The 24,264-nt window shown below is 37.3% G+C and overlaps 2 protein-coding genes across 6 annotated transcripts in view; one reads left to right on the forward strand and one right to left on the reverse strand.

The window, feature by feature from the left end:
• Window positions 1-1,559: 1,559 nt before the first annotated feature.
• On the reverse strand, window positions 1,560-13,389 carry LOC137405954 (enoyl-CoA delta isomerase 1, mitochondrial-like). Of its 2 annotated transcripts, none has more exons than XM_068092436.1 (6): window positions 13,244-13,389; window positions 6,535-6,633; window positions 6,029-6,201; window positions 4,477-4,575; window positions 3,211-3,409; window positions 1,560-2,246 (listed from the first exon to the last, which is right to left on the reverse strand). In XM_068092436.1, the coding sequence occupies exons 1-6, from the start codon at window positions 13,383-13,385 to the stop codon at window positions 2,080-2,082; spliced, it is 879 nt and encodes a 292-aa protein (XP_067948537.1). In that variant the 5' UTR covers window positions 13,386-13,389; the 3' UTR covers window positions 1,560-2,079. The 2 variants fall into 2 exon arrangements, with proteins under 2 accessions (XP_067948537.1, XP_067948538.1); XM_068092437.1 differs by having other exon boundaries at window positions 6,526-6,633.
• A 277-nt stretch (window positions 13,390-13,666) lies between these two features.
• LOC137407313 (beta-1,4-N-acetylgalactosaminyltransferase bre-4-like) overlaps window positions 13,667-24,264 on the forward strand; it is a 32,737-nt gene continuing 22,139 nt past the window's right edge. The window contains exons 1-5 of one of the 4 annotated variants that reach the window (XM_068093928.1): window positions 13,667-13,994; window positions 14,723-14,783; window positions 14,906-15,144; window positions 15,780-15,794; window positions 23,037-23,132. In XM_068093928.1, the coding sequence (XP_067950029.1) occupies window positions 14,999-15,144; window positions 15,780-15,794; window positions 23,037-23,132 (257 nt within the window). In that variant the 5' untranslated portion in view covers window positions 13,667-13,994; window positions 14,723-14,783; window positions 14,906-14,998. The remainder of the gene's footprint in view (window positions 13,995-14,722; window positions 14,784-14,905; window positions 15,145-15,779; window positions 15,795-23,036; window positions 23,133-24,264) is intronic. The other 3 variants (XM_068093927.1, XM_068093929.1, XM_068093930.1) reach the window with 3 other exon arrangements.

The following is a 24,264-nucleotide window of genomic DNA, read 5'->3' on the forward strand; positions in this document are numbered from 1 at the left end:
GTTCCAAACAAATTTACGTGGCCCTATAAAGTTCTGTTGTAAATTGAGGTGTTGAATCTGTAATATGTTGGTTCTAAGTTGCTCAAGTAAGGAATATTGCTTGGAGAATTAAAACGCAGTTTATTGTTCGCAGGTCTAGACCAGAAGAGAGAGTTTCAGTACAAGACACCGTAGTTATAAACAAAGCTGATAAAGCAAAGCTGATAAAGCTAACACACAGTATAATTCAAAGCTGATAAAGCTAACTCATAATATTATACAAAGCTGATGAAGCTAACACATAATATTATAATTAGAGCCACGTGATTAGTAGAGTTAGAAGGCGCGGATGCATAGAATATACATAGAATGTTACAGAATCAGACATACAACTTATACACAGACGGAATCACTATGTTTTTAGCGTTTTTATATACCCAAATATTTGTCAGGATTTTCCCATTATCTTCATGTATAACGCAAGCATCTTATCCTTGGTTAGTTAAGTTTGCACCAAGTTAAAATCCCTGTGCCAACAGCTAAAGAATTTAAGTATGCTCTAAAACTGATCCCTGTGGCAGTATCTCAAACCGACCAAAACTTCCAACTATGTAGAAGATGAACGAGAGTATTATTGCTATCTGCCATAGAAGTACCTCAGAAGTACCAACTGCAGAGCCTCAGCTTATAGATATACCTCTGGCTACACGTGGGAAAATCAGCGCAGCTGGACAAGAGTCACTATTAATATTACCTAGCTGGCTATTGTCTACAGAGTTTGCTGAAGTTGAAGCAAGTATGGGAAGGTTGTTGCACCAGCCTATTTAACACATCTGATATTCCACACTGTAGATTAGGCTTTCGACAATTAAAAAACTTTAAATAGAATGCTTTGTGTGAAGTTTCTGGTGACACAATTGTTCTGTTCAAAAAGTGGGAGTCAGTCGTGAGAAGCTTTGAGCAACGATATAATAGGAGTTATTTACTATGAAGTAGCGGAAACTTTGTAAATATGAAGTTATCATCTTTATAAGTGCAGTGTGAGTTAGAGCAAAACCTGAGCTTTCTTGTGGTATACGTGATAGTGCTCTAAGGCTACCCAACCTAGTTTTATTGGCATAAACAAAGAAAGGTAAGAGCAGTCCATTGTAATTCTACATATATAAAAGTAGGCATGGCTGATGTTTGTTTGGAACTTTCAATGCGTTTGTATAGGCTCTGTTGGTGGCGTAACTCTCCCTAAATGGCCCTGGTTGACTTGACAGCAAAACTTCAACAACATAATCTTAAACTCGCAAAGATGGCATAGAAAATCATGTGTGTAAACAATCCATGTACTTTCTTTGTTGTCACTACATTTCTAAAACCTGTCTTACCGGAAACTCACAGAATTAGCAACCGTGTAGGATGAACATTTCCGCTACACTAAAATAGACACTAATGTTTCTTACCAAATTGAATGGGAGTATGTTAATGAAAACCAGCACACGCTATGTAGTGGTATTAGACATAATATAGGACCTTGAACGCTGTCAAATTTTAGCAAATCAGCAACAAGCAACAGCCAATCACTGGCTTGAGGTGTAATGCTTTCTTTATTTGGATACGAAAAGCCCATCACCAACAGGTGTAACATTTGTAATGTTCATGTATTCACACAATGATTCACGTTTAGGCATTTGATCATCTTATAATCTATAGGATAGCTTGTGACATGTAAATGTAGAAGGAAACGTTTACATCTACATGATTTCTAGCAGGCTTCCTCCTAACAGCATGAAATGTTAATACACTGTAAATGAGAGCTATTTAGCCGCCCAATTAACAATCAGTTCTCAAATCTAAAATTGTCTCCCCATGAAAAGATTTCTCCAATGCATAAACTGCAGATCATCAGAAACTACAGCACCGGTGTGGGTGGCACCAAGAGAGCCTTTCTATCAAATGTGTAGCTATAATTTGAGGAGATTAAAAGTGATAGCAACATGACTTGCAGGCATGGAAGAGTGGCAGGTAAGAAGGAGGGCCTACCAGCAAGACTATGTTAGCATATACAGAAATATCAGTTATAAGTTATATGACGTGTGAGTTGAGCAGCACTTATTTTGACTTGTTTTTAAGTGCTTTCAAGTACATTTCCAGAGACTTCTGAATTGAGTCCTTAGTAGTAAACTTTACGAAATAGTCTATATCTTCTTGCCTTCGACTCAGTAAACGATCTATAGTCTTCTGTCTCAACTGTAACTTGGTTAAGTGCCTCGCGTGGTCTACAAAGAGAGACACCATTATAGCTCACACTCATTCTACTTCTGTCTAACATGAAATACCTCAACTACCCTTTACAAACAGGGCATCATATAAATGAGAGCTTGGAGGAACATGACCTCAAATCAGAGTTACTATATAGACCTAGCTTTATGTTCAGTCACCAACCCACATACAGTGAAACTCATATAACTCTCACTCACGGGACCGAACGAAAATGTTCGAGTTATCAGAGCGTTCAAGTTATCAGAACACTGTCACAAGAGCATGTATTTATCAGTTGATACATGGTACATATAAAAACTATATATTAATCAAAAGCAAAGATTGATTGTTGCAAGTTAAAGGGCCTCTCATGTAAAGTTTTAAAAATTTTTATCAGAAAGTATAGATATTTTTCTATCACTTGAGATTTGTTTGTTGTTTTAGGTGATGTGACTACCAGGACGTTTTCAGATTAAAATCGGCAAAACTTGATTGCTATTAAAGCGCTCAGAAAAATGACATCTTTTTCTCCTGAGCGTTGTAATCAAGATCAATTTTGCCAATTTTACTGTAAGTTTATCCGAGGTTACCTCGCTTTTCCTTGCTTTCGAAGGGCCATCGCAAAGCTGATGTTTAGTAAAATTTGATTTTTTGCAAACCTTTAGAAAAGTCGTTAACGAAAATATTTTGCAGATTATGGTAATAACTACGCCTGAGAACTACTAAAAGTTGATGTTTATCTCTATGGCTTGAAATAAAGTGATACTCTATAGTGATAACAACCGTCTCGGTAGCCGTTGGGCAAAAAACTGTTGGAGTTAATGATGTTGAGGTCGAGTTATCTAAAGCAATCTATCATTGCGTGGGAACGGACCAAACAAATCCATTCGAGTTAACCATGTGTTCGAGCTATCCGAGGGCGAGTTCTTCGAGTTTCACTGTATATAGAAAAAAGACACGGAATCACAAGAAACTCTGTACCTGGAATATTAAGCCAACTGGCCATGGCTTTGTTCACAGCGATCGGTAGATCATCCAGGGGAGCCAGATGGTCGACCAGACCGACTGTCAGAGCTTCACTAGGGTTGTAAAGTTTTCCTAGTTGCAAAGCCTTCTCCGTTTCTCGCTGTCCAATAGTGTTGAGCATTGTCTCGGAGAACCATGGTGGAGCGACAATACCCTGCATGTTACAATAAACACGATAAACGATTCTATGGCAACATCCTTTACACTGTTCCGTATTAACTGGCAAAACTAGCAAAATTATAACTAGCAAAATGGCTGCTGTATTAAAAATCACCGTCCTGAGTTCTGCGACTTATACAAAGGTGCAGCCTATGTATTGTTTTATTATTGTCATTTTGAAAATAAAGCAGATGCGGCTTATATAAGAGTGTGGTTAATAGTTCGAAAAGTACCGTAGTCGAGAAGTGACCATCAAGTGCTACGTAATTGAACAACAGCGCATCCAGATGGATTGCGGATAATGACGATAGTGAAAAATTAATCAAGATACAAGGCAGGCTTTGTATCAACTTTCAATTTGAGTCTCCAATCTCAAACATTAGAACAGAGTGGAAGAATATAGATGGATTATTGGTACTTAGTGATGGTAAAACAGTGTGGTCATGTTTATTCAAACTGCAACCGGTATACCCGCCTTAACCTGGCTGCATGATTTCTCCATGCTATAGGTAAATGCTGTGTTTTTCATGGCAATGATGAACTTACCAACTTTGGTACTTATTGAGTTAATGTCTCCAATAAATTTTGTAGTTAGAGACGCTCCCTTTCTGACACATACTCTACTATGTCACACCGCCAGACATCACACATCCAAACATCATGTACTATGACATAAACTGCCCTAACATCACACTTTTTAATGCAAGACTTTTGAGAGTAATATTTACTCTCGTAAATAATAAGCAACGACTCAAATTTGATCAAAAAAGTCATTCTGATGAACATCACATCACAGTAAGTGTTATTCATTCTGACGACCATCACAGTAAGTGTTAGTCATTCTGATGAACATCACAGTAAGTGTTAGTCATTCTGATGAACATCACAGTAAGTGTTATTCATTCTGATGAACATCACAGTAAGTATTATTCATTCTGATGACCATCACAATAAGTGTTATTCATTCTGATGAACATCATAGTAAGTGTTATTCATTCTGATGAACATCACAGTAAGTGTTAGTCATTCTGATGAACATCACAGTAAGTGTTAGAAACTTACTAGCAGCGTCTCGTTGAGTCCAATAGTGAACTTGCCCTCTGCCATAACCCTCCAGTCACAGCACATGGCAAGAAGGCAACCCCCTGCTGGAGCGTGACCCTTCAAATAATAACAGCTACACAAATATTTATAACAAAACATGTTAATGAGAATAAATCAACCCCTCCAGAAAACTCCAAATGATATACTTTGGAAAGCTTTGGAAAGCTGGTGTAGTTAAAGGTACAATGTTCAAGAGTAACTGCCAATATGGGCCTTTAGAAATTATACTAGGATTTTCACAATATTAAGATGGTTCAGAAAACCATGTTTTAAAGATGTTTGCGATGCTCAGACATGTATATTGAGTGCAGAGTCTAGGTGGAAGATTTACCAGCGATGTAATAGGACTGCTTAACCAACTTTTTTTTAGATAAATACAGTATGATAGTCTGATCCTCAGGCCTAACCAGTCTTTAAAGGTTGACTTGCAACAAAATTTACATTACAGTTATTTGGTATCAAAAGATTCACCATGTTTTACTCTGCTGTGTTGTAAGGGCAAAATATGTGGAAATTTGATTACAAGCTCTTAAAAGCTCAGAAACGAACAGTTAATCGCGGCCATCACGAAACTGCCGTAGATTAGAATCCCTTCGCAAAGCAGCTCAAATGGCATGTAGCTGAACAAGATGGCTTCAGTTTACACTTTCATGCAACCTCATTCGTCGAAATATTTTCACAAATATACTTCTCGCATTCAATAAAACCATGTCTATTGTTCTTACGCCTCTATTTTATCCTCATTGTAATGCTGTCACTTTGAGCACTGATATCTTAAAGCCCATTGTAAAAATTTGTTTCATTTTTTAACATTTGCTTGAAGGAGTGCATATCATCCTCTGATAAACATGATGATGAGCCTGTTGGTCACCTGTGATAGTCGAAAAATGCTGCAGAAATCATTCGCGCTGTTTGGCAGGAAGTATGGGTCACATGATCAGATTACGACTACACAATTAGACCAAGCCGAAACGAAACTGTAAACTAGCGAGCTTCTATATTTGGTTAAGGGTTCTTTGGTAAAACCCGAAGTGTTTGTCATAAATTAGTGCTATGAGAAGTTTTATATTGAGCCTTTTATTGGCCTTTCAATTCACGTGAGAACATCACGTGTCAAAACAATAACTAAATAATTTGACTAAATCAGGGAAATAAATTGATTCCAATCTACGGCGGTTTCGTGATGGCGGCGATTAACTGTTCGTTTTTGAGCTTTCAAAAGCTTGTAATCACATTTCCACATATTTGGCACCTACAACACAGCAGAGAAAGACATGGTGAATCATTTGATACCAAATAACTGTAATGTGAATTTTGTTGCAAGTAAACCTTTAAAAAATGTTTTACAAAAAGTATAATAAAATTTCTGAGTAGTCCATTCCAACTTACCAGCTCTATCTTGCTGTTTGTCCAGCGAACGATAAATGTTTAGTGAACTTCATCAAAACACAAACCTAAACAACTGTGAGCGGTGCAAACTTTGCAAATGTTCCAAAGGTCGGGGTCTCACCGTTATAGCAGCCATTGTGACCATCGGTGAGCCATAAAGCTTCAGCCAAACATCCTGAAGTGACCGCCAAAACTCTCTTAGTCTTGCCTCATCAGGCTGATACATTTCTGTAATCTCAAGCCCGGCGCTGAATATCTTAGGTAGACTTGAACCAAGCACAAGGCCACGACACCCTGTGGGATGATAAGAAAGCACTCTGTACCAAGAATTTCAAATCTGAAACTCAAATGAACCAACCAGATATGTTAGTCTACACAAGAGGTGCGAAAGCCGAAAAATGGTTGATACAGTGGCAGTAAAAAAATGAAATATCGATGCTAACCATTTAAACGAGAAGAAAATGAAGGTATGGCTTCTGTATATAGTTCTCTCTCACTTAACCTAAAATGCCGATTCGAATGCTTGCATGAGCATAAACTGTGGCCGATTTCATGCAAGAATATTGAAAATAAATTCAGTTCATGTGACTACAAGTGACACCGACTTGCATGGAATACTAAACTGACCCTCAGCATGAAGTTTGTCCAGGGCAATTCCTATATCAGTGAGAAATTCCAAGTTCAAACTGTTCACTGGCGGCTTCCGCATATGCATTGTAGCAACTCCTGAATCAGATAACAAGAACTATCTTACAGACATAAAAAACTATATAGACCATTCACTTTATGATTTAACACGCTGAGACCTTAGGCCCTACATGAGAACTTACCAATGTGGTAAAAGTGATTAGTTCTGAACTGTAACTGCAAGAACATAATTTAATACAGGCAATTTGTGACTTTTAAGTCACAAATTGCCTGAAGTAGTTGTTTTGTTAAAAGAAAACAATTTAAAGAGTAAGATGAGCAAATCTTCATCATGAGCATCAATACTTCATCATGAGCATCAATACTTCATCATGAGCATCAATACTTCATCATGAGCATCAATACTTCATCATGAGCATCAATACTTCATCATGAGCATCAATACTTCATCATGAGCATCAATACTTCATCATGAGCATCAATACTTCATCATGAGCATCAATACTTCATCATGAGCATCAATACTTCATCATGAGCATCAATACTTCATCATGAGCATCAATACTTCATCATGAGCATCAATACTTCATCATGAGCATCAATACTTCATCATGAGCATCAATACTTCATCATGAGCATCAATACTTCATCATGAGCATCAATACTTCATCATGAGCATCAATACTTCATCATGAGCATCAATACTTCATCATGAGCATCAATACTTCATCATGAGCATCAATACTTCATCATGAGCATCAATACTCCATCATGAGCATCAATACTTCATCATGAGCATCAATACTTCATCATGAGCATCAATACTTCATCATGAGCAGTAGAAAGTTTAGATTTACTGAATGCAAAAGCATGTAAATGTTATTGAGTTCTTCCGCAGTCAGCAGCTCCTTTCCATGATATTTTGGTGTGAGCGGATGAGCCAGATAATGATCTGGTGATAGATTGGAATCTACCTGCTAGCCCAACGTTTCCAACTCTGAAGTATTAGGTGCACCTTTTAACTTTGTTTCAAGCTCTTTTCAAATTGCAACTGTATCTGTTAGAATAGAGTCAGATGTTTGTCCCTGATCCAAAACATTAGCAATAGGTTGAATTCAATTAAAATAGTTTTCTGTCCTTTGTTTCAAAGAAATATCACTAATGAGACATGCGATATCCTTGTCAATTTGCTCTCTATGTTCCTCGCATACTACCATAAAGATTGACTAGCTATCTAATGTAGATATTCTTTTAAACTGTCAATTAGAAAGTTCCATCGTTCATCCAATGGCATAGGCAGCTTATTCTCTCCAGCAGCTTTATATGTAGTGAGGAAAAATTTGTTGAAATATTATTGTCTTTTTTGTCAAGCTTTTCATAGCTTATTTCTAGTGTAATGTAATTATAGCTTACTGGTTTATGTGGCTTTTTTTGCTTTTCTAGCTTGGCTTGCCAGCTGTTGATAATACTTGTTATGGTGTGATTAAAAGGTTGGACACTCCTGTTGTAGCTGTCATATTGAACTGATATAAAAAATATACTGTCTCAACATTTGCTATAGTAATTTATTTTTCAGCTATAAAACATAAACAAACAACAGGTTATGGGCCCAGTTACCAGATTGACTACTGCTAGACTCTTTGTTGGAAAACTGGATTTTTTAGTTGCAAAGACTACATGTATATTATACCTCTGGAGTAATCACTCGAAATGGCTGAGGAAAAATGGTCGATAGACAAACTGAGTGGAATCAACTACTCAACATGGAAATTAGACTCAGGTGCATCTCGTCACATGACACCTCACCGCAAGTGGTTTAGTAAGTACCATACTTTAGATACCTCGGAGAAAGTCAGCCTGGGTGATGGACACATAGTTGATGCCATAGTCGTTGGTAACGTTCATGTAATGCTCAAACCTAGGGCGCAAAGTTCGTAGGACGGCTATTATCTATGACGTCTTACACATGCCAAGTCTAGATGGAAGCTTGTTTTCTGTAAAATCAGCCACCGAAAAAGGAAAAATTATCCAGCTTGGTAAAAGTAGATGTTGGTTAAAGGATGAACAGAAAAGAGTATGCGCTATGGGTACTATGAGGAATAAACTTTATTATCTGGATTGTGAGCCAGTATGCAAAAATACAGACGAAATTGCAGCCACAGCTATCGACACTTGGCATAAATGCTTTGCTTATGCAAGTGAAACAACTCTAAGTTGAATTATAACAATGTATTAATGGGGACCAAAATTCCAAGTGGCAGTATTTCCTTCTGTGAGAGCTGTGTGGAAGAAAAAATGACTCAAAACCATTTCACTCAGTGGGAGGTATCAGATGTAAACATAGATTAGAATTAATTCATTCAGATGTATGCTCTTTCGAAACTGAATCGATTGGTGGCAGTAAATATTTTGTATCATTCAATGATGATTTTTTTCGATATTCTGCTGTGTATTTGTTAGGTTATAAATTTGAAGTGCTTGACAAATTTAAGGAATTTGAAGTTCTAGTTAAAACTTTTCAGGGAAAAGATAGGTACTTTTAGGTCTGATGGTGAGGGCGAGTATATGTCAAATGAGTTCAATAGCTATTTAAAGACACTAGGAATTCGTTACAAGTAACTTCAGCCTACTCTCCAGAACAAAATGGTGTGGTAGAAAGGCTCAATCGTACACTTGGTGAATTTGCTCGAACTATGATGTCTCATGCAAAACTTTCAAAAGAATACTGGGCTGAAGCAGTTGCCGCAGCAGTATATGTTAGGAATCGTCTTCCCACTAGATCATACAATGACAACATAACTCCTTACGAAAAATGGTAAGGACGGAAACCAGATGTTAGGCATTTACGAGTGTTTGGATGCGCAGCCTATGCCCATATCCCAGATCAAAAGAGGCAAAAGTTAGATATCAAAGCGGAGAAATTACGCTTTATTGGATACAGTATCACATCGAAAGCTTATAAATTGTTCAACGAGCAAACTAGAAAGGTTATTGTTAGACGTGTTGTTGTATTTAACGAGTCAGACTTCGGGAGCCAGATAAAGATATCATCAAGTAATGTTCCAGTAGCCACTGTAGACGTTGTTGTGCCTGCACCCCAAGAACCTAACAAGGACACTATACATGAAATCGTTGAAGAGCCGAGGCGATCTAATCATGTACAAAGAGCCCCTGCACGTTACGGCATAGAGGAATATGCGGATCAAACATCACAAACTTCTCATACCGCATATCAAGCTTGTCAAATTATTGAACCACAAACATTTGAGCAAGCAAGAGGGAGTTCTGAGGCTTAGGAGTGGCTGTCTGCTGCTAATTCTGAATACCAATCTCTAATAGAAAATGATACATGGGACCTTGTACCATTACCTCCAGGTAGAACGCCAATAGGATCTAAATGGGTGTTTAAAGCCAAACTTGCTGCTGATGGGACTGTAGACAGGTTTAAGGGGCGTTTAGTCGCCAAAGGATATGCACAAAAGGCTGGAATAGATTATGAAGAAACATTTGCACCAGTTGCTGTTGGCATATGCTCTACAGCGCAAAATGAGTATACATCAGATGGATGTTGTCACTGCATTCTTGAACGGAGTACTGGAAGAGGATATCTATATGACTCAAACTGAAGGATTCATTGAACCACAACAGGCCGACCTAGTATGCAAACTTCGCAAATCACTGTACGGACTTAAGCAACCACCAAGATGTTGGAACACTGTCTTGGATGAATACCTCAAATCAATCAATTTCAGACGATCTGGCGCAGATTCCAGTATTTATGTTCGAGATAATGATAGTGTTAAAACAATTATAGCAGTGTATGTTTATGATCTAATTATCATGAGTGACACTGAACAAGAGATGAGCTTGGTCAAACAAAATTTGGCAACACGTTTCAAAATGAAAGATCTTGGAAAGTTGCATTAAATTACTGCTTGGGCATCAACATTAAACAAAAGGAGGAAACTCTTAATTCACATCAAAATCACTGTATTCTACAGATTCTAAAACGATTTGGCATGGAAGATGCAAAACCGGTGTTAACATCAGCCGATGTGAATATTAAGCTCGTAAAGGATGATGGTGTTAGCAAGCCTGTGCAACCGAAGAGTTACCAAGCTATGGTGGGAAGTCTTTTATATTTAACTATAGCAACTCGTCCAGACATTTCTCATGCAGTGGGAGCAGTCTCTAAATACTGTGCGAACCCAACAGAAGCTCATCTAACAGCAGCAGAGCGCATTTTATGCTACCTCAAGGGATCAATCGACAGGAGAATCACATATCACTGATCTAGTAATAACAAAGTGTTTGGCTACACTGATGCTAACTGGGCAGGAGATCTGGATGATCGACACTCTACATATGGAAACATATTCTTACTATCTGGTGCCCTGATCAGCTGGTTAAGCAATAGACAAAGCGTGGTAGCAGTGTCTACGGCTGAATCTGAATATATTTCACTCTTCCATGGTACTAAAGAAGCAATGTGGCTGAATAAACTCATCACCAACATTGGTCTATCAGCGTCTGCTGAACCAACCAAGATGATGGTTGACAATCAAGACGCCATAAAAATCGCACAAAATTCTAATGGACATGGCCGCATAAAACATATAGACATCAAATTTCACTTAACGAGTGAAGCTGTAGTAAACAAGCAGATTAGTTTAGAGTATTGCCCTACTGATAGTATGGTAGCTGACATCCTGACTAAACCGATAGCACGTGAGAGATTCACAAAATTACTGAATCTGATCGGACTTACTTGATATTACAAAACCAGTAACCTAGTGGGAGTGTTGAAATATTATTGTCTTTTTTGTCCAGTTTTTCATAGCTTGTTTCTAGTGTAATGTAATTATAGTTTACTGGTTTATGTGGCTTTTTTTGCTTTTCTAGCTTGGCTTGCCAGCTGTTGATAATACTTGTTATGGGGTGATTAAAAGGTTGGACACTCCAGTTGTAGCTGTCATATTAAGCTGATATGAAAAATATACTGTCTCAACGTTTGCTATAGTAATTTGTTTCAGCTATAAAACATAAACAAACAACAAAATTTAATATTATATATTTATGGAAGAGTTGGCAAAAAACCAAACAGTTTCCCTAAAAAACATACTGTGTTCATGAGCTAAGCAAGCATGTAATCTGATGTGCCAAAAGCACAAGTTAGCGTTAATTATGATCATGTTGGACAAAGAAACAGTAAAAGCAGATTTTATGCAAAATGTAAACAGTATAAGTATTTACGGTTAAACAAACTTAAGTACTTGCATGAGTAGCCCTTACCAAGTAGTAGTACTTACCAAGCAGCTGGGATGTGTACATTTCTAAAGTACGTGATAACTTTCATGATTTGTTTGTGGAAATTAGGCAGCTGAAGGTCTTTTGCCGGCAAATTTAGCATGTGCTCTACATCCATAGCTAATTATGCCTTCGTTATTGGTTTTAATGGACTTTCTCATGGCTGCCATATTTGCCGCACTATCAGTTACAAAACTTCCAACCTTACCGTCACATGCTTTTTCAGGTTTGCTTTCAGTTTCTTCTAGCTTTTTAGAAGTATGCGGTATATCATAAATGTCAATTGTGCCCATAACATAAACAGTTCCATTTGGCTCAGTGACGGCTACGCACACAATAGGCTCACTATGGATATTTAACCAGCCAACCATCAATACCTAAACTGTCTTGCTTTTGTATCGATCTTTTTATTCACCTTGTAATTTATCGTGCACCTTGTCAAGCAATGGGACAACAATCTCCTAGGTGGCTTATATCCTGACCTGCACTTTTCCATCAAAGGCAAAAATGTCACGTGTTCCACTAAGTGGGAAGGAAAGTTTGTTGCATGAATCATTCTTGTCACGAATTCATCAATTTCTTCCTTTTTAGTTTTGTTTGTTTGCATCACATATGCTGGAAATTCTGAATTCGTGTTGCCACTTTTTGGACTTGCTTGTTGGTGCCGTAGCACAATGTTAAGGTGCAGCTACGGTTGTACATGTAGTTGTTGTAGCTGTAACAGTTTGTCTTTGTTATTCTGAAGCTGTAGGTTAGACTTCCGCTTCTACCTAAGTGACCCCTGTACTGTTGTTTTAAATGCTAATGTAATTTCATATGATCAACAATACCTTGTATGACAGTGTTACAGTCCTCGTCTTTAACTTTAAATCCTTCGCCATGCTGATTCCTTGCATATGTATTCCATATCATATATTTGCTTCGAGCCATCGTGATCTATTTCATTGTCAAGGTTGAAGTTAATGCGAAGTGCTTGAAATCAACACTGAAGTTTTCTAACTGAAAGTCCACACTTTATATGGTTTCCTTAAGGTTCAGTCAAGTGCGATTTTAGATAATTGACTGAATGTGTAGCACAATGCTACAAAAGAACCTTTAAAGTGAAGGTCCATGTGTTTATTCAGTAAACCTGGTTTACTAAGATTCAAACTACACAGTATGTCATCTAAAGTTGAGTTGCGCTATCACCCTACTTGCGTTTAAAATGTGCCGATTAGTCGTGTACTACAATTAGAAATAGAGAAAATTTTTTACTTAATTATTTTATTTTAGTAAATATCCATGTATTGCCCACGGGCGCAATGAATCCTTATGCATATATGCATAGACGGTATACTTTTAGGTCTCCAGAACAAAAACTCGACAATTAATTTCCTATTACCTGTCGAAGAATCTACATCCATATCTAATAAACCCCCAGAATTCATTAGGCGAGATGTCGAAGAGAAATTCCTAGCATTTTGCCTCATGCTACATATCGCAGATTTTACAAATAAAGCTGCCATCTTTCGCGTACTTTCCATCGAAGGGTGTATAAAAACGAAAGAAAAGAATAGTCGGCAAAATAGTTGGAGTCTGGAAATATACTGGAATGTATATCACTGTATGTGTCTATATTCTATACACATTTATAATGAAAATGTTTTTGGAGTTAAGGCTTTTACTTTATCCAATGAACTTTATCCGTTTCAAAGTAATTGGCTTTTCTTAAACTCAATGGCCAATCACAATCTAGCAAGGACCTAATCATCCGCACAGACGTAGTTACTAAGTTTATTTGACCAACCAGAAGCTCGGGTATTCGGACCTTAAGTTGAATACTGGCTCGCTGTTGGGATCATAAAATTGTCTTCATTAGCGCTTTCAAGATCGTCTGATGGTCAGTTTTTTGTTGCTTTTATGAGGATAAGCAGTGAGCGTATTTATTGATAAGACTCGGCAAAACACTACCATTGTTGATTTGTTCACTTACTGAAGAGTAGTTAACATTTATGACTTGAACGAACATCTTGAGTTCGACAATAACAAGGCCGTTTTATATTATCTAACCTAGTTCCTGAAGTACTAATGCGGCGAAGCTAGCTACTTAATATCGTATCAAAGACACACATTCCTCTTGTCAAGGACTCAAGGTACGTTTATTTGTTGGCAAATAGTCCTATACAGTTGAAACTTTTCTGATATGTATAATTGGCGGGCATGTGGTGTGGTTTATTGTAAAATAATTTAATTGTAAAACATTTCTGGTTACTATCGTCGTAACATACTGTAGCGGCACTTTGTAACGGTTTATAGTCCGAACCTCGACTGGTTTGAAACTCGACGAGTTTGTATATCGACAACGGTTGGCCCAATCTCGACAGCAGTTTTACTATTTTACCATCTACTATTTTCATAGTAAATGAGCGATTTATATGTAAAAGATTTATTTGCGCAAAAAATATCTTGTGATCCATTTAATGCAGCACTCCCAGCTTATGTAGGCCTAACAATATTTTGCCCAACCTAAATATAGAACGAATGCTAAAACAAGTAACAATCATAAATATGGTTGACTGTTGTGCTAGCAAAATGTTTTATTTAAAATCTAAACTTCAGTGAGTAGCTTTGATTGTTATTTTTTGAAGTGAGGATAGAACTGCAAAAAGACATTTATTATTTGTTGAAGATTAAATTATCGTAAAACTGCATCAGCCTTTGTCGATGTTCGGACCAACCTTTGTCGAGATTCGGACCAACCTCTGTCGAGATTGGGACTTGTCTAGGTTCGGACTTGTCGATGTTGGGACTGTTTCCCTTTCTAACTACGCTTCATTGTTCGAAGCAGCTTTTAACTAGAAATTTTGCATATTTTTTGTAGGGTGTAATGTTAAATATTTTAACGGGCGCCCGAGACTGAAAGGCTCGGTTCACAAACATAGGTATATATAAAGATATGTATAAAGATATGCAATAAAATGTACGTATGGCAATTCATAAGCCATATTCACGTATGGCAATTCATACATCAATATTCCTTTCATTATTCTTTATATCATTGCAGGTTTTTTATTAACCTGGACCAAAAAGGAGTTTCTCTGAGTTGCGCTAATATATACTTATAATGGCTATTGCTCAGTAATTCTCTGGTAATACAATGGTCGAGTCAGCAGGAGGTTTTTCTTCGACGAACATTATGAGATGGTCAATAACTAGACAATCTCGAAAAAGACTATTCAGTTTATTTATTGGTTGTATGCTCTCCATGTTTCTCATCTTCCAGCAGCTCAACCAGCCTATAAGGTAAGTTTCGCCAGTTTATATTATTTTAATGATACTGACTAATTTGCTTAAGATAGTTCATGTCACTTGACATATGCATTGTCTGGGCTCTAGAATCATTATATAATTTTATCGCTAGTTTCTCAAATCATTAATCCAAAGTTGTTTAGAAATAGGTCACTTGAACAATAGTGATTCATCAATTAATTACTTCATGACAGATATCCTAGTTAGGTTGTACGTATGTACACTAAACATTTTGATTGTCAACCCATGTTTACATCCGCTCGCTTCCACATCCTTGCTTTGGCACTGCCCTTGTTATAAGTGGGATTGTTGCTCTCTATGACTTCACATATAGGTGGATGCTGCTGTCACGCTACGTTCACTGTGAAGATGAGACTGTGTAATCATTAGTTATTTGAAACTAACTTATGTGCTAGTGCATTGCAACTAACTAACAAGGAATGCTAAGTAAATCAATCTATCAGGTAATCTAGCTTACTTAATAATATTAGGAGTTGGTGTGTTTCTGCTATGATGGGAAAGAAACCGTTTTTGATCAATGTGAAAGCTGTTTGTTAATACGCTTATAGTGTGTATGTTTAGAATTCCTGATGGAACTTGTACTAGCTCTGACTTTCTCTTATTTGTAGTTACAGAAGAACAAGGTAGGCTATACATCATCTATCGCTGCAACTGCTTTCCTCATCGTTATTGCTATTTAGACTATTCACTTTCGTCTGTCGACTGAACCATGCCTAGTTTTGGTCTAGCACAAGTATACCTAGCGCAAGTGTAGAGTTGGACTCCTTTTAGCAGCAAATCATGGTGGTCTGCATAAGCATGGCTGGCTAAATTCCTACAAACTATTTGAGCTAGAAATGAGACTGCAACATTTGTAGTTTTTACCAAAGCATACCGCACTGTGTTACTAAGCTACAAAGTTTTCTACGCCTTAATACAGTTCGTGTTATACCATAACGTAATGCTGCTGTGTTGTAATATAAGGCAGAAACTTTTCTTTAGACATATTTTCTATTAACCCGAATATGTGCTTAAAATGATGTCACACATGGCTCTGCATTTTTGGAATTATATATTTTGTATACAGTCATACCTCAGCATACGAGCTCAATGTGTTCCGAGACTGAGCTCGTATGTCCATTTACTCGTGTCTCAAGGCACTATTTCCTATATAAAATAACTAAATACGAATTAATCTGTTACTATACTGTGAAAAAAAAACACATATAACAGGATAGTACGGTGGAAAAACATGTTTTAATTGATGTAATTCTGTACTTACACTAACAAAGTAATAAATACCTATTTAGTTGTTAAAATATGCAATAAACTATAACATTACTATGTAAACCGCCGGAGATTTTACCTTCAAGACAGATGTAGTGGCTAACGGCCGTCTGAGAGAGATTTGACAGCAATGCCTTCGGTACACTAAACTTGCGGTACTACATAAGAGAAACTTTGAATTTAACTTCAATAAATTTAGCTCACTAAACATGGACTTGAAGCTATTTTCTAATCTTTTACTAAACTTCAATATTGTCATCTTATATGTTTCCGGTTTGACACTTTTTGACTTGCGTTCGCTCTAACTTACATAGCCAACCTTTAACAAACCTTTTTCAAACTGATTCAAGTAGAAAGACCCAGCAGCGCCATTCTCAAAAGCGGCCTCTGCATTTAGTGGTCACCGAAAAATGGCTCATATCTCAAAGATCACTCGTATCTCAAGGAAGAACTTTGCTCGAAATTCTGCTCGTGTTTCGATTTCCCATATTTTGGGACACTTGTATGTCGAGGTATGACTGTATTTGTGTATGCACTACCGTGCAAGTGTAAAATAATAATTGTTTTATTTTATTATCGCCTCACGTAAAGTTGAAAGATGTATTGATTTTGTGAAAGGTATCCGAAGCACAAGGCTATTTAATAATGTCGTGACAAATGCGTCATCAGGTGTAAATTCTATGGGCGAGTCCAGAAGATTTTTAGCCATACAAACCGTGATCATTATGAATGTCAATTCGCCTACCCATTATTAATTAACTGGTAGTGTGTTATTTAACCCTCTATCCTTGAAATACCTTGCTTGGAATACTGGAAAGGTGTCTATTAGGGTGCTTTTGGATTGCCTGCATGTAGGGGACCTTACATGGTGGCACAATTGCCTACCACCGCCAATTCTAGTGGAATAATAGTAATCACTGCCATGATTTGGTTATAATTTATAACTTACTGGGTAGAGTCCACTGACAGTGACTACTCTTATGCATTTGAATGCATCATGAATAGCCTAAGATCTCTACATAGATATTTTTCATGTTTTCAGATGAAGATAACCAAATGTGTATGCTGCAAATGATTGCATTAGATTCATTCGTGGGTCATTGATAGAATAATTATTTTGTCAGTCGCATGTTGCTGAAAGCAATGTACAAAATAACTCCAAATTTATAGATGGAAGTAGGACTAAACAAATGTTTATCACATACAATTTTTAATGATAGATAGTAACTTGTTGCGCGAACCCCTCTCGGGACTGTGTAGGGAATCCAGAAGCGCCTGAATGTCGCTTGGCTTTCTTGGGACTTGCCCATTAATGTCACATAGTGTATTTGACACACGTCAATCAGTGTCTCATGGAGTTCTTAACATGTCCATTCCTGTCAGATGGCATGCTTGCTGTGACACATGTTGATCGTGTCTCATTAAATTCATAGCACTTGTTAATTTTTGTCAAATTACAAATGTGACACTGGTTGATCTATATCTCATGCTACATGTAAAGCTAAGCAGGTGTCGGTTTCTGTGTCATGTTGGTTGGCTATCTTGACACATCTTGATCCATGTTGTCTCACGATGCTTGGCATACTTAGCGCCTAGAGTTACATGTTATGTTGTCTGACATACATTTACTTAATACATGTTGATGTGTGTATTGTGATACATGTCATACATGGCACAGGTGAATTCATTACATGTCGCTTTTGGTGACACATACCAATACATGTATCAGGTTATCTGGCATAATTGGAGTCTGCTTATCCATGCCACATTATTGACACATGTCTGTCCATGTTCTATGTAGAATGGTACACGCACATCCTGGGTAGTCAATATGATTTGTTGCAAATCACTGCTTAAGCCTGGTTCCCATATCGAATGCGAGACCGTGGCGGTCATCTCGCGAAGCAAATCAGTTGCGGCGCTAAGCTCGACAGGTAATGTTCGCATAAAGCCGTGTCGCTGGTGATCACATAAAAATGGCCACTAGCCATGCCGTCTCGAAAGTGTTGACCTTCACCTGTACAGTTATTTTGGAGAGGTTTGCCTGCGGCTCTTCGCAAAAGTTGAACAGCGCTGAACTCTTGCATTTACCACTGACAACTACCGGTAGTACTCAGCGCGTAGGGTCACATTTCACCGCTGATAGCCTTGCGATGCTGTCACCGGTGCTTGCGGCGTATATGGGAACCAGGCTTTTGGTTCTACATAAAATCTGACCTGCCAATTCTGTACTGAGAAATATACATAAGAAACATTGAGGGGATGTCACACAGCATGCACGATTTGGTTTAACCAATTGTTACCAAAGATCTCATCTAATTTGATAGCTCATTTCCAGCGAATGCAGTTCATATTTTATTTATTGTTCATCAGAATTTACCAAACGTAATCAAGCCAACATGACACAGGAAATGTCTAGAATAACATTGATTTCTGAGTTCTGTTGGGGCGAGTTTGGCTATTTTTATAAGCTTTGATCGATTTTGTTGAGATAGTACACCTTAGACGACCATTTAGTTGTAATGTGACTTTGTTGTATACATGCTTGAAGATTGTGAGCACCCTAATCTGTGTCTGTAAGGTTAGACACCTAATCTGTGTGTTTAGGATTAGACACCTGATCTGTGTCGGTAGGATTAGATACCTAATTTGTGTCTTTAGGATTAAACACCTAATCTCTGTCTGTAGGATTAGACATCTAATCTGTATATGTAGGATTAGACACATAATCTGTAAGATTAGACACCTTTGTGTCTGTAGGATTAGACACTTAATCTGCGTCTGTAGGATTAGACACTTAATCTGTGCATGTAGGATTAGACACTTAATCTGTGCATGTAGGATTAGACACCTAATCTGTGCATGTAGGATTAGACACCTAATATGTAGGATTAGACACCTAATATGTAAGATTAGACACCTAATCTATAGGATTAGACACATAATCTGTATGATTATACACGTAATTTGTAGGATTAGACACATAATCTGTGTCCGTAGAATTAGCATTAATGACTTATGTCTAGTTGTTGAAAGCTCGGCATTATGTTTTTTCTCATTGTATATATATTCCATAGACCTATTAACTATACTATTGACTATATAATGTATAGTTAATAGGTCTGTGAGATATTCAAAATAATCAAAATTGGCTTTAGCATTGCTCCATTTGACATTCTCCTGTCATGTAATCGTTCTAGCATTTAGCTTGTGATATCGACTAAGTCCAATTTAGTAACAACAGCATGGTGATCAATGCTCTCCAAAAAGGCGCTCTTGCAATCGTATGTAATTGCAATTGGGATTGTCATTCTATGGAATACGTTTCACCTGTAAACAAACATCTTTGAACGTCGTAATCTATTCTGTTGTGCCGTTTGTCTAATTAAAAGCAGTGTAATCTCATAACTAGAAACTTGTGCAAAATCTTTAGTTTTGAAGTTTTTAGCTGTTCCTTAAAGCAGATATTCTTCTTTTATTGTTATGCTTTTATTTTAAACATTATAACTCAACTATGTCAAAAGTCATGATCAAATGCCTGACAAGACTCCCAAGTGAAATACACAGCATTCATTTTTGAGAATAGTGCATTGAAACTGCGCTTAAAACTTTGTTACAGTTGTGTAAACTGTAAACCAGGTAACTAGTGGGAACCTTGATATCAAGGCGGTCAGCAGAAATTTACCTTTTGGTTCAACCGAAACTGTTTCCAGATATTTAGATCTAGATATTCAGATATTCATGACAGCTTATGAATAGAGCTAATGAATCTCAACATATTTGCCAACAGTTATGTTACAAGACGGCAATAAATATAAAAAATTGCAGCTCTCTTTTAACATTTTTACCTTGAGAAACATTTCTCAATGATAAACTGTATTGTATAATATAGCAAAATAAAGCTGCCAAGTCAAGGAAGGGATGAAAAACATAATTATACGCAACGAATTGAAGCAAAAAATATAGTTTACAAAGTAAACCTGAAATAGATCTAAGTTTGGCTCTAGAGCCTGATTGTTTGAGCATCAAGTGGTCCTGAGCGAGCTTCAATGTCCCGAAAATGGGTGAAAATAAGTATAATTATACTACTAAAAATAAGTTAGACATTGTTTGTGATGAGGTTATAAAACAGGTTACGTCTCCAGCTCATCAGCTCTCAAGTAGCTAAGGTGTATCAGGGTGTTCAGCTTGCCTCCAGTTTGACTAAGTCAAGGCAGGCTTACCCTATGATAGTAATATTGAACAAAAAAAACACTTTTTGTAACATTTCAAATATCTGCAACTGGTAGTCCTGGCTTTAAAGTTAGCTTCAAGATGTTTTAACCTAAGTTAAGAAATTAACAAAGGGTAAAACTTTTTTATTGAGTGCGGTTTAATTTGTTGTTGAAAATAGCTAAATGCGTTAAAAATAAATAAATTGCCCAGTAAGTTCAAAGCACTCTGCTTTTATAATTTTACCAAAAATAAATCTTTAATAATACGACTGTTGTACCTGTTGTTAGAGTTACGACTGTTGTACCTGTTGTTAGAGTTACGACTGTTATACCTGTTTCTAGAGTTACGACTGTTATACCTGTTGCTAGAGTTACGACTGTTGTATCTGTTGCTAGAGTTACGACTGTTGTACCTGTTGCTAGAGTTACGACTGTTGTACCTGTTGATAGAGTTACGACTGTTGTATCTGTTGCTAGAGTTACGACTGTTGTACCTGTTGACAGAGTTACGACTGTTGTATCTGTTGCTAGAGTTACGACTGTTATACCTGTTCTAGAGTTACGACTGTTGTATCTGTTGCTAGAGTTACGACTGTTGTACCTGTTGCTAGAGTTACGACTGTTGTACCTGTTGATAGAGTTACGACTGTTGTATCTGTTGCTAGAGTTACGACTGTTGTATCTGTTGCTAGAGTTACGACTGTTGTACCTGTTTCTAGAGTTACGACTGTTGTATCTGTTGCTAGAGTTACGACTGTTGTATCTGTTTCTAGAGTTACGACTGTTGTATCTGTTGCTAGAGTTACGACTGTTGTATCTGTTGCTAGAGTTACGACTGTTATACCTGTTGCTAGAGTTACGACTGTTATACCTGTTGCTAGAGTTACGACTGTTATACCTGTTTCTAGAGTTACGACTGTTGTATCTGTTGCTAGAGTTACGACTGTTATACCTGTTTCTAGAGTTACGACTGTTATACCTGTTTCTAGAGTTACGACTGTTGTATCTGTTTCTAGAGTTACGACTGTTGTATCTGTTGCTAGAGTTACGACTGTTGTATCTGTTGCTAGAGTTACGACTGTTATACCTGTTGCTAGAGTTACGACTGTTATACCTGTTTCTAGAGTTACGACTGTTATACCTGTTTCTAGAGTTACGACTGTTGTATCTGTTGCTAGAGTTACGACTGTTATACCTGTTTCTAGAGTTACGACTGTTATACCTGTTTCTAGAGTTACGACTGTTGTATCTGTTGCTAGAGTTAGACTGTTGTACCTGTTGATAGAGTTACGACTGTTGTACCTGTTGATAGAGTTACGACTGTTGTACCTGTTGTTAGATTTACGACTGTTGTACCTGTTGTTAGAGTTGCGACTGTTGTACCTGTTGATAGAGTTACGACTGTTGTACCTGTTGACAGAGCTACGACTGTTGTACCTGTTGACAGAGCTACGACTGTTGTACCTGTTGACAGAGTTACAATTATAGTGTAATTTGTTTTAATTTTTCAATTCAAATTTGCTCACTTGAAATTATAACCATTGTTTTTATATTATAATCATTGTTTTCCCAAATGCTTTCACAATAGATTACTTATTATAAAAGATAAATATACTTGCTTTTATTGCTTGTTTTTATACTGGCTTTTCAAGATGAAGTGAGCTTATGTTTGCTCATTTTTCTCTGCCAACATAGACCAGCTACGTAGTGGTGTTCGTTTTTTTGTTCTAATATTATGTGCAGGCTTTCTCATATGTACAGGCTTAGAACTTAACAAATCTATATATAAATCTCATTGTTTGCTGGTCTGTCGTTTGTATGTCCAGTTGTACAGCAATGAGGTTTTAAGAATAAAAAAATTGTGTTCTCAATGGAATTGAGCTTCAAAACTTCAGACCACTAGACTTACTTGTCTAACTGGCTATAGCGATGAATAATTGTGAATATACTTATGCACCTGCCAATCTTTTATGCCGATTGGTCACAATGCGCACGTTTTTGTGGTGCATGCTTAAAGATCATGATGCAACCTTTTTTCCTAACGCTGGCTTAATTTATATAACAGCACTTATTATAGTTCTAGCTTAAATTACCTACTCAAATTCATCGAGTAAAGAAACTTAGGCAATTAAAATAAATTTTCTGCGCAAAAGTTCTTTGTTACCTGTGCAACATCTGACATTCATCTAGTTTTAGTATGTTTGGTAGCAGTCAATAACTGGAACATGATCGGAGACAATATGTCAATATTTTATTGGTACCTTGTACTATGCTTTGTGTAAAACGTCATATTTAGTCAAAGTTAACAATCATTGTACCTACGAACGCAGCTAGTACTCCTGAGGAAACTGTACAGTGACTGCTCACCTCATCTTATCATTACAGGAGAGACGTAGAGCTCGACAGTCTGATAGATGTGATATTCTCTACCTCCAATCTCACTGTAGTAGTAAATTACAGTGCTGTTGGCATCCAGCATAGGTCTTGTTTCCCTGTTCCTTTGAGTATTTGTGTCGCTTGCATTTGGTCTAACTTTACAGTCTATTCTGACCCGCTGCTGACATTCTGCTCATGAAGTTTGCATAAATACACTTCTTTCACTTGGTCAAGCTCAGCGTCACAACTTCCGATCCTTTGCTCTCGGGTTGACCGTCCTGTGTGAGTTCGCTCCTCTCTGACTATGTACCGGTGGATATTGCAAAGTCGCTGTTAAGCAGAGGTGACAGTTCATCATCGTGCAAGCGTGATTTTTATCAACCAAGTCATCACAAGTATTTTGCAGTCCCATAAAAGCACCGACTTGGGACAATGAGCAAAATCATAGGCTCAACTTATCGTCGACCGATGGGTTTTAGAAATCAATATGCAAGATCATGCACGCATAATACTATTCTTCCGATACTCCAGCCCAATAAAGTGTTATTGAGGTCACACATTAGTTTTGGGCTTGGTTGAGCATTTTTCATTCACTATGCGATAACACATGGACTGTAAACCGATTGATTCAAATAAAACAATGAAATTTTGTGCCTTTGGCGGAAAAAAATTATGAATATGGTTGTGTATTTATAGGGAGCCCTCAGGTTACCATGATCTCTACTTACGCTTTTTTGAAGTTACGAATGTGACCTATGAAAATATCTAGAATAATATTTAACGAAGTTGTATGTAAGCGTCACTTACATGAACGTAGAGGATGAATATGCTCTGTTGTGGTTGAGAAATGCAGCATCACCGCGGTACAGTTTTGGTGATACGCAATTATGGTTTTGCCCGTCGGGTCTCACTCCGTCGCCTGCTGGAGTTTTTTTACAAAGATTTTGACCTTCATTGTGTCTCCAACCCGCAAGACAGATTCTTCTAATGGTAATGCATCAAAGAAAAAGGAAGGTCACCTTCATGGAGATGAAGATAGATATCACTAACAGTATAAAGTAATTTATTCAGGATGTTCCGAACTTACACTGAAATTCGAGTTGTCCGTGGACTCTTCTGCTCGGCATACAATATTGTCCCCATGCGTTCTCAAGCCATACAAGGAACCGGTATCAAAGAGGGAGTATAGTGCAGTCTGTCGAGCTTGTAACAGCAGTTTTAGGCATCTCAATTATAA

This window comes from Watersipora subatra, chromosome 10 (assembly GCF_963576615.1).
Source record: "Watersipora subatra chromosome 10, tzWatSuba1.1, whole genome shotgun sequence".
Taxonomy (NCBI): domain Eukaryota; kingdom Metazoa; phylum Bryozoa; class Gymnolaemata; order Cheilostomatida; family Watersiporidae; genus Watersipora; species Watersipora subatra.

Bases quoted from the DNA above. Each gene is read 5' to 3' on its own strand.
- LOC137405954 (XM_068092437.1), bottom strand. From the start codon at position 13,385: ATGGAAAGTACGCGAAAGATGGCAGCTTTATTTGTAAAATCTGCGATA. The intron at 6,634-13,243 runs GTAATAGGAAAT...TATCTGATTCAG, and splicing joins GGATGTAGATTCTTCGACAG to GAGTTGCTACAATGCATATG. The intron at 3,410-4,476 runs GTAAGTTTCTAA...TGTAACATGCAG, and splicing joins GACTCAACGAGACGCTGCTA to GGTATTGTCGCTCCACCATG.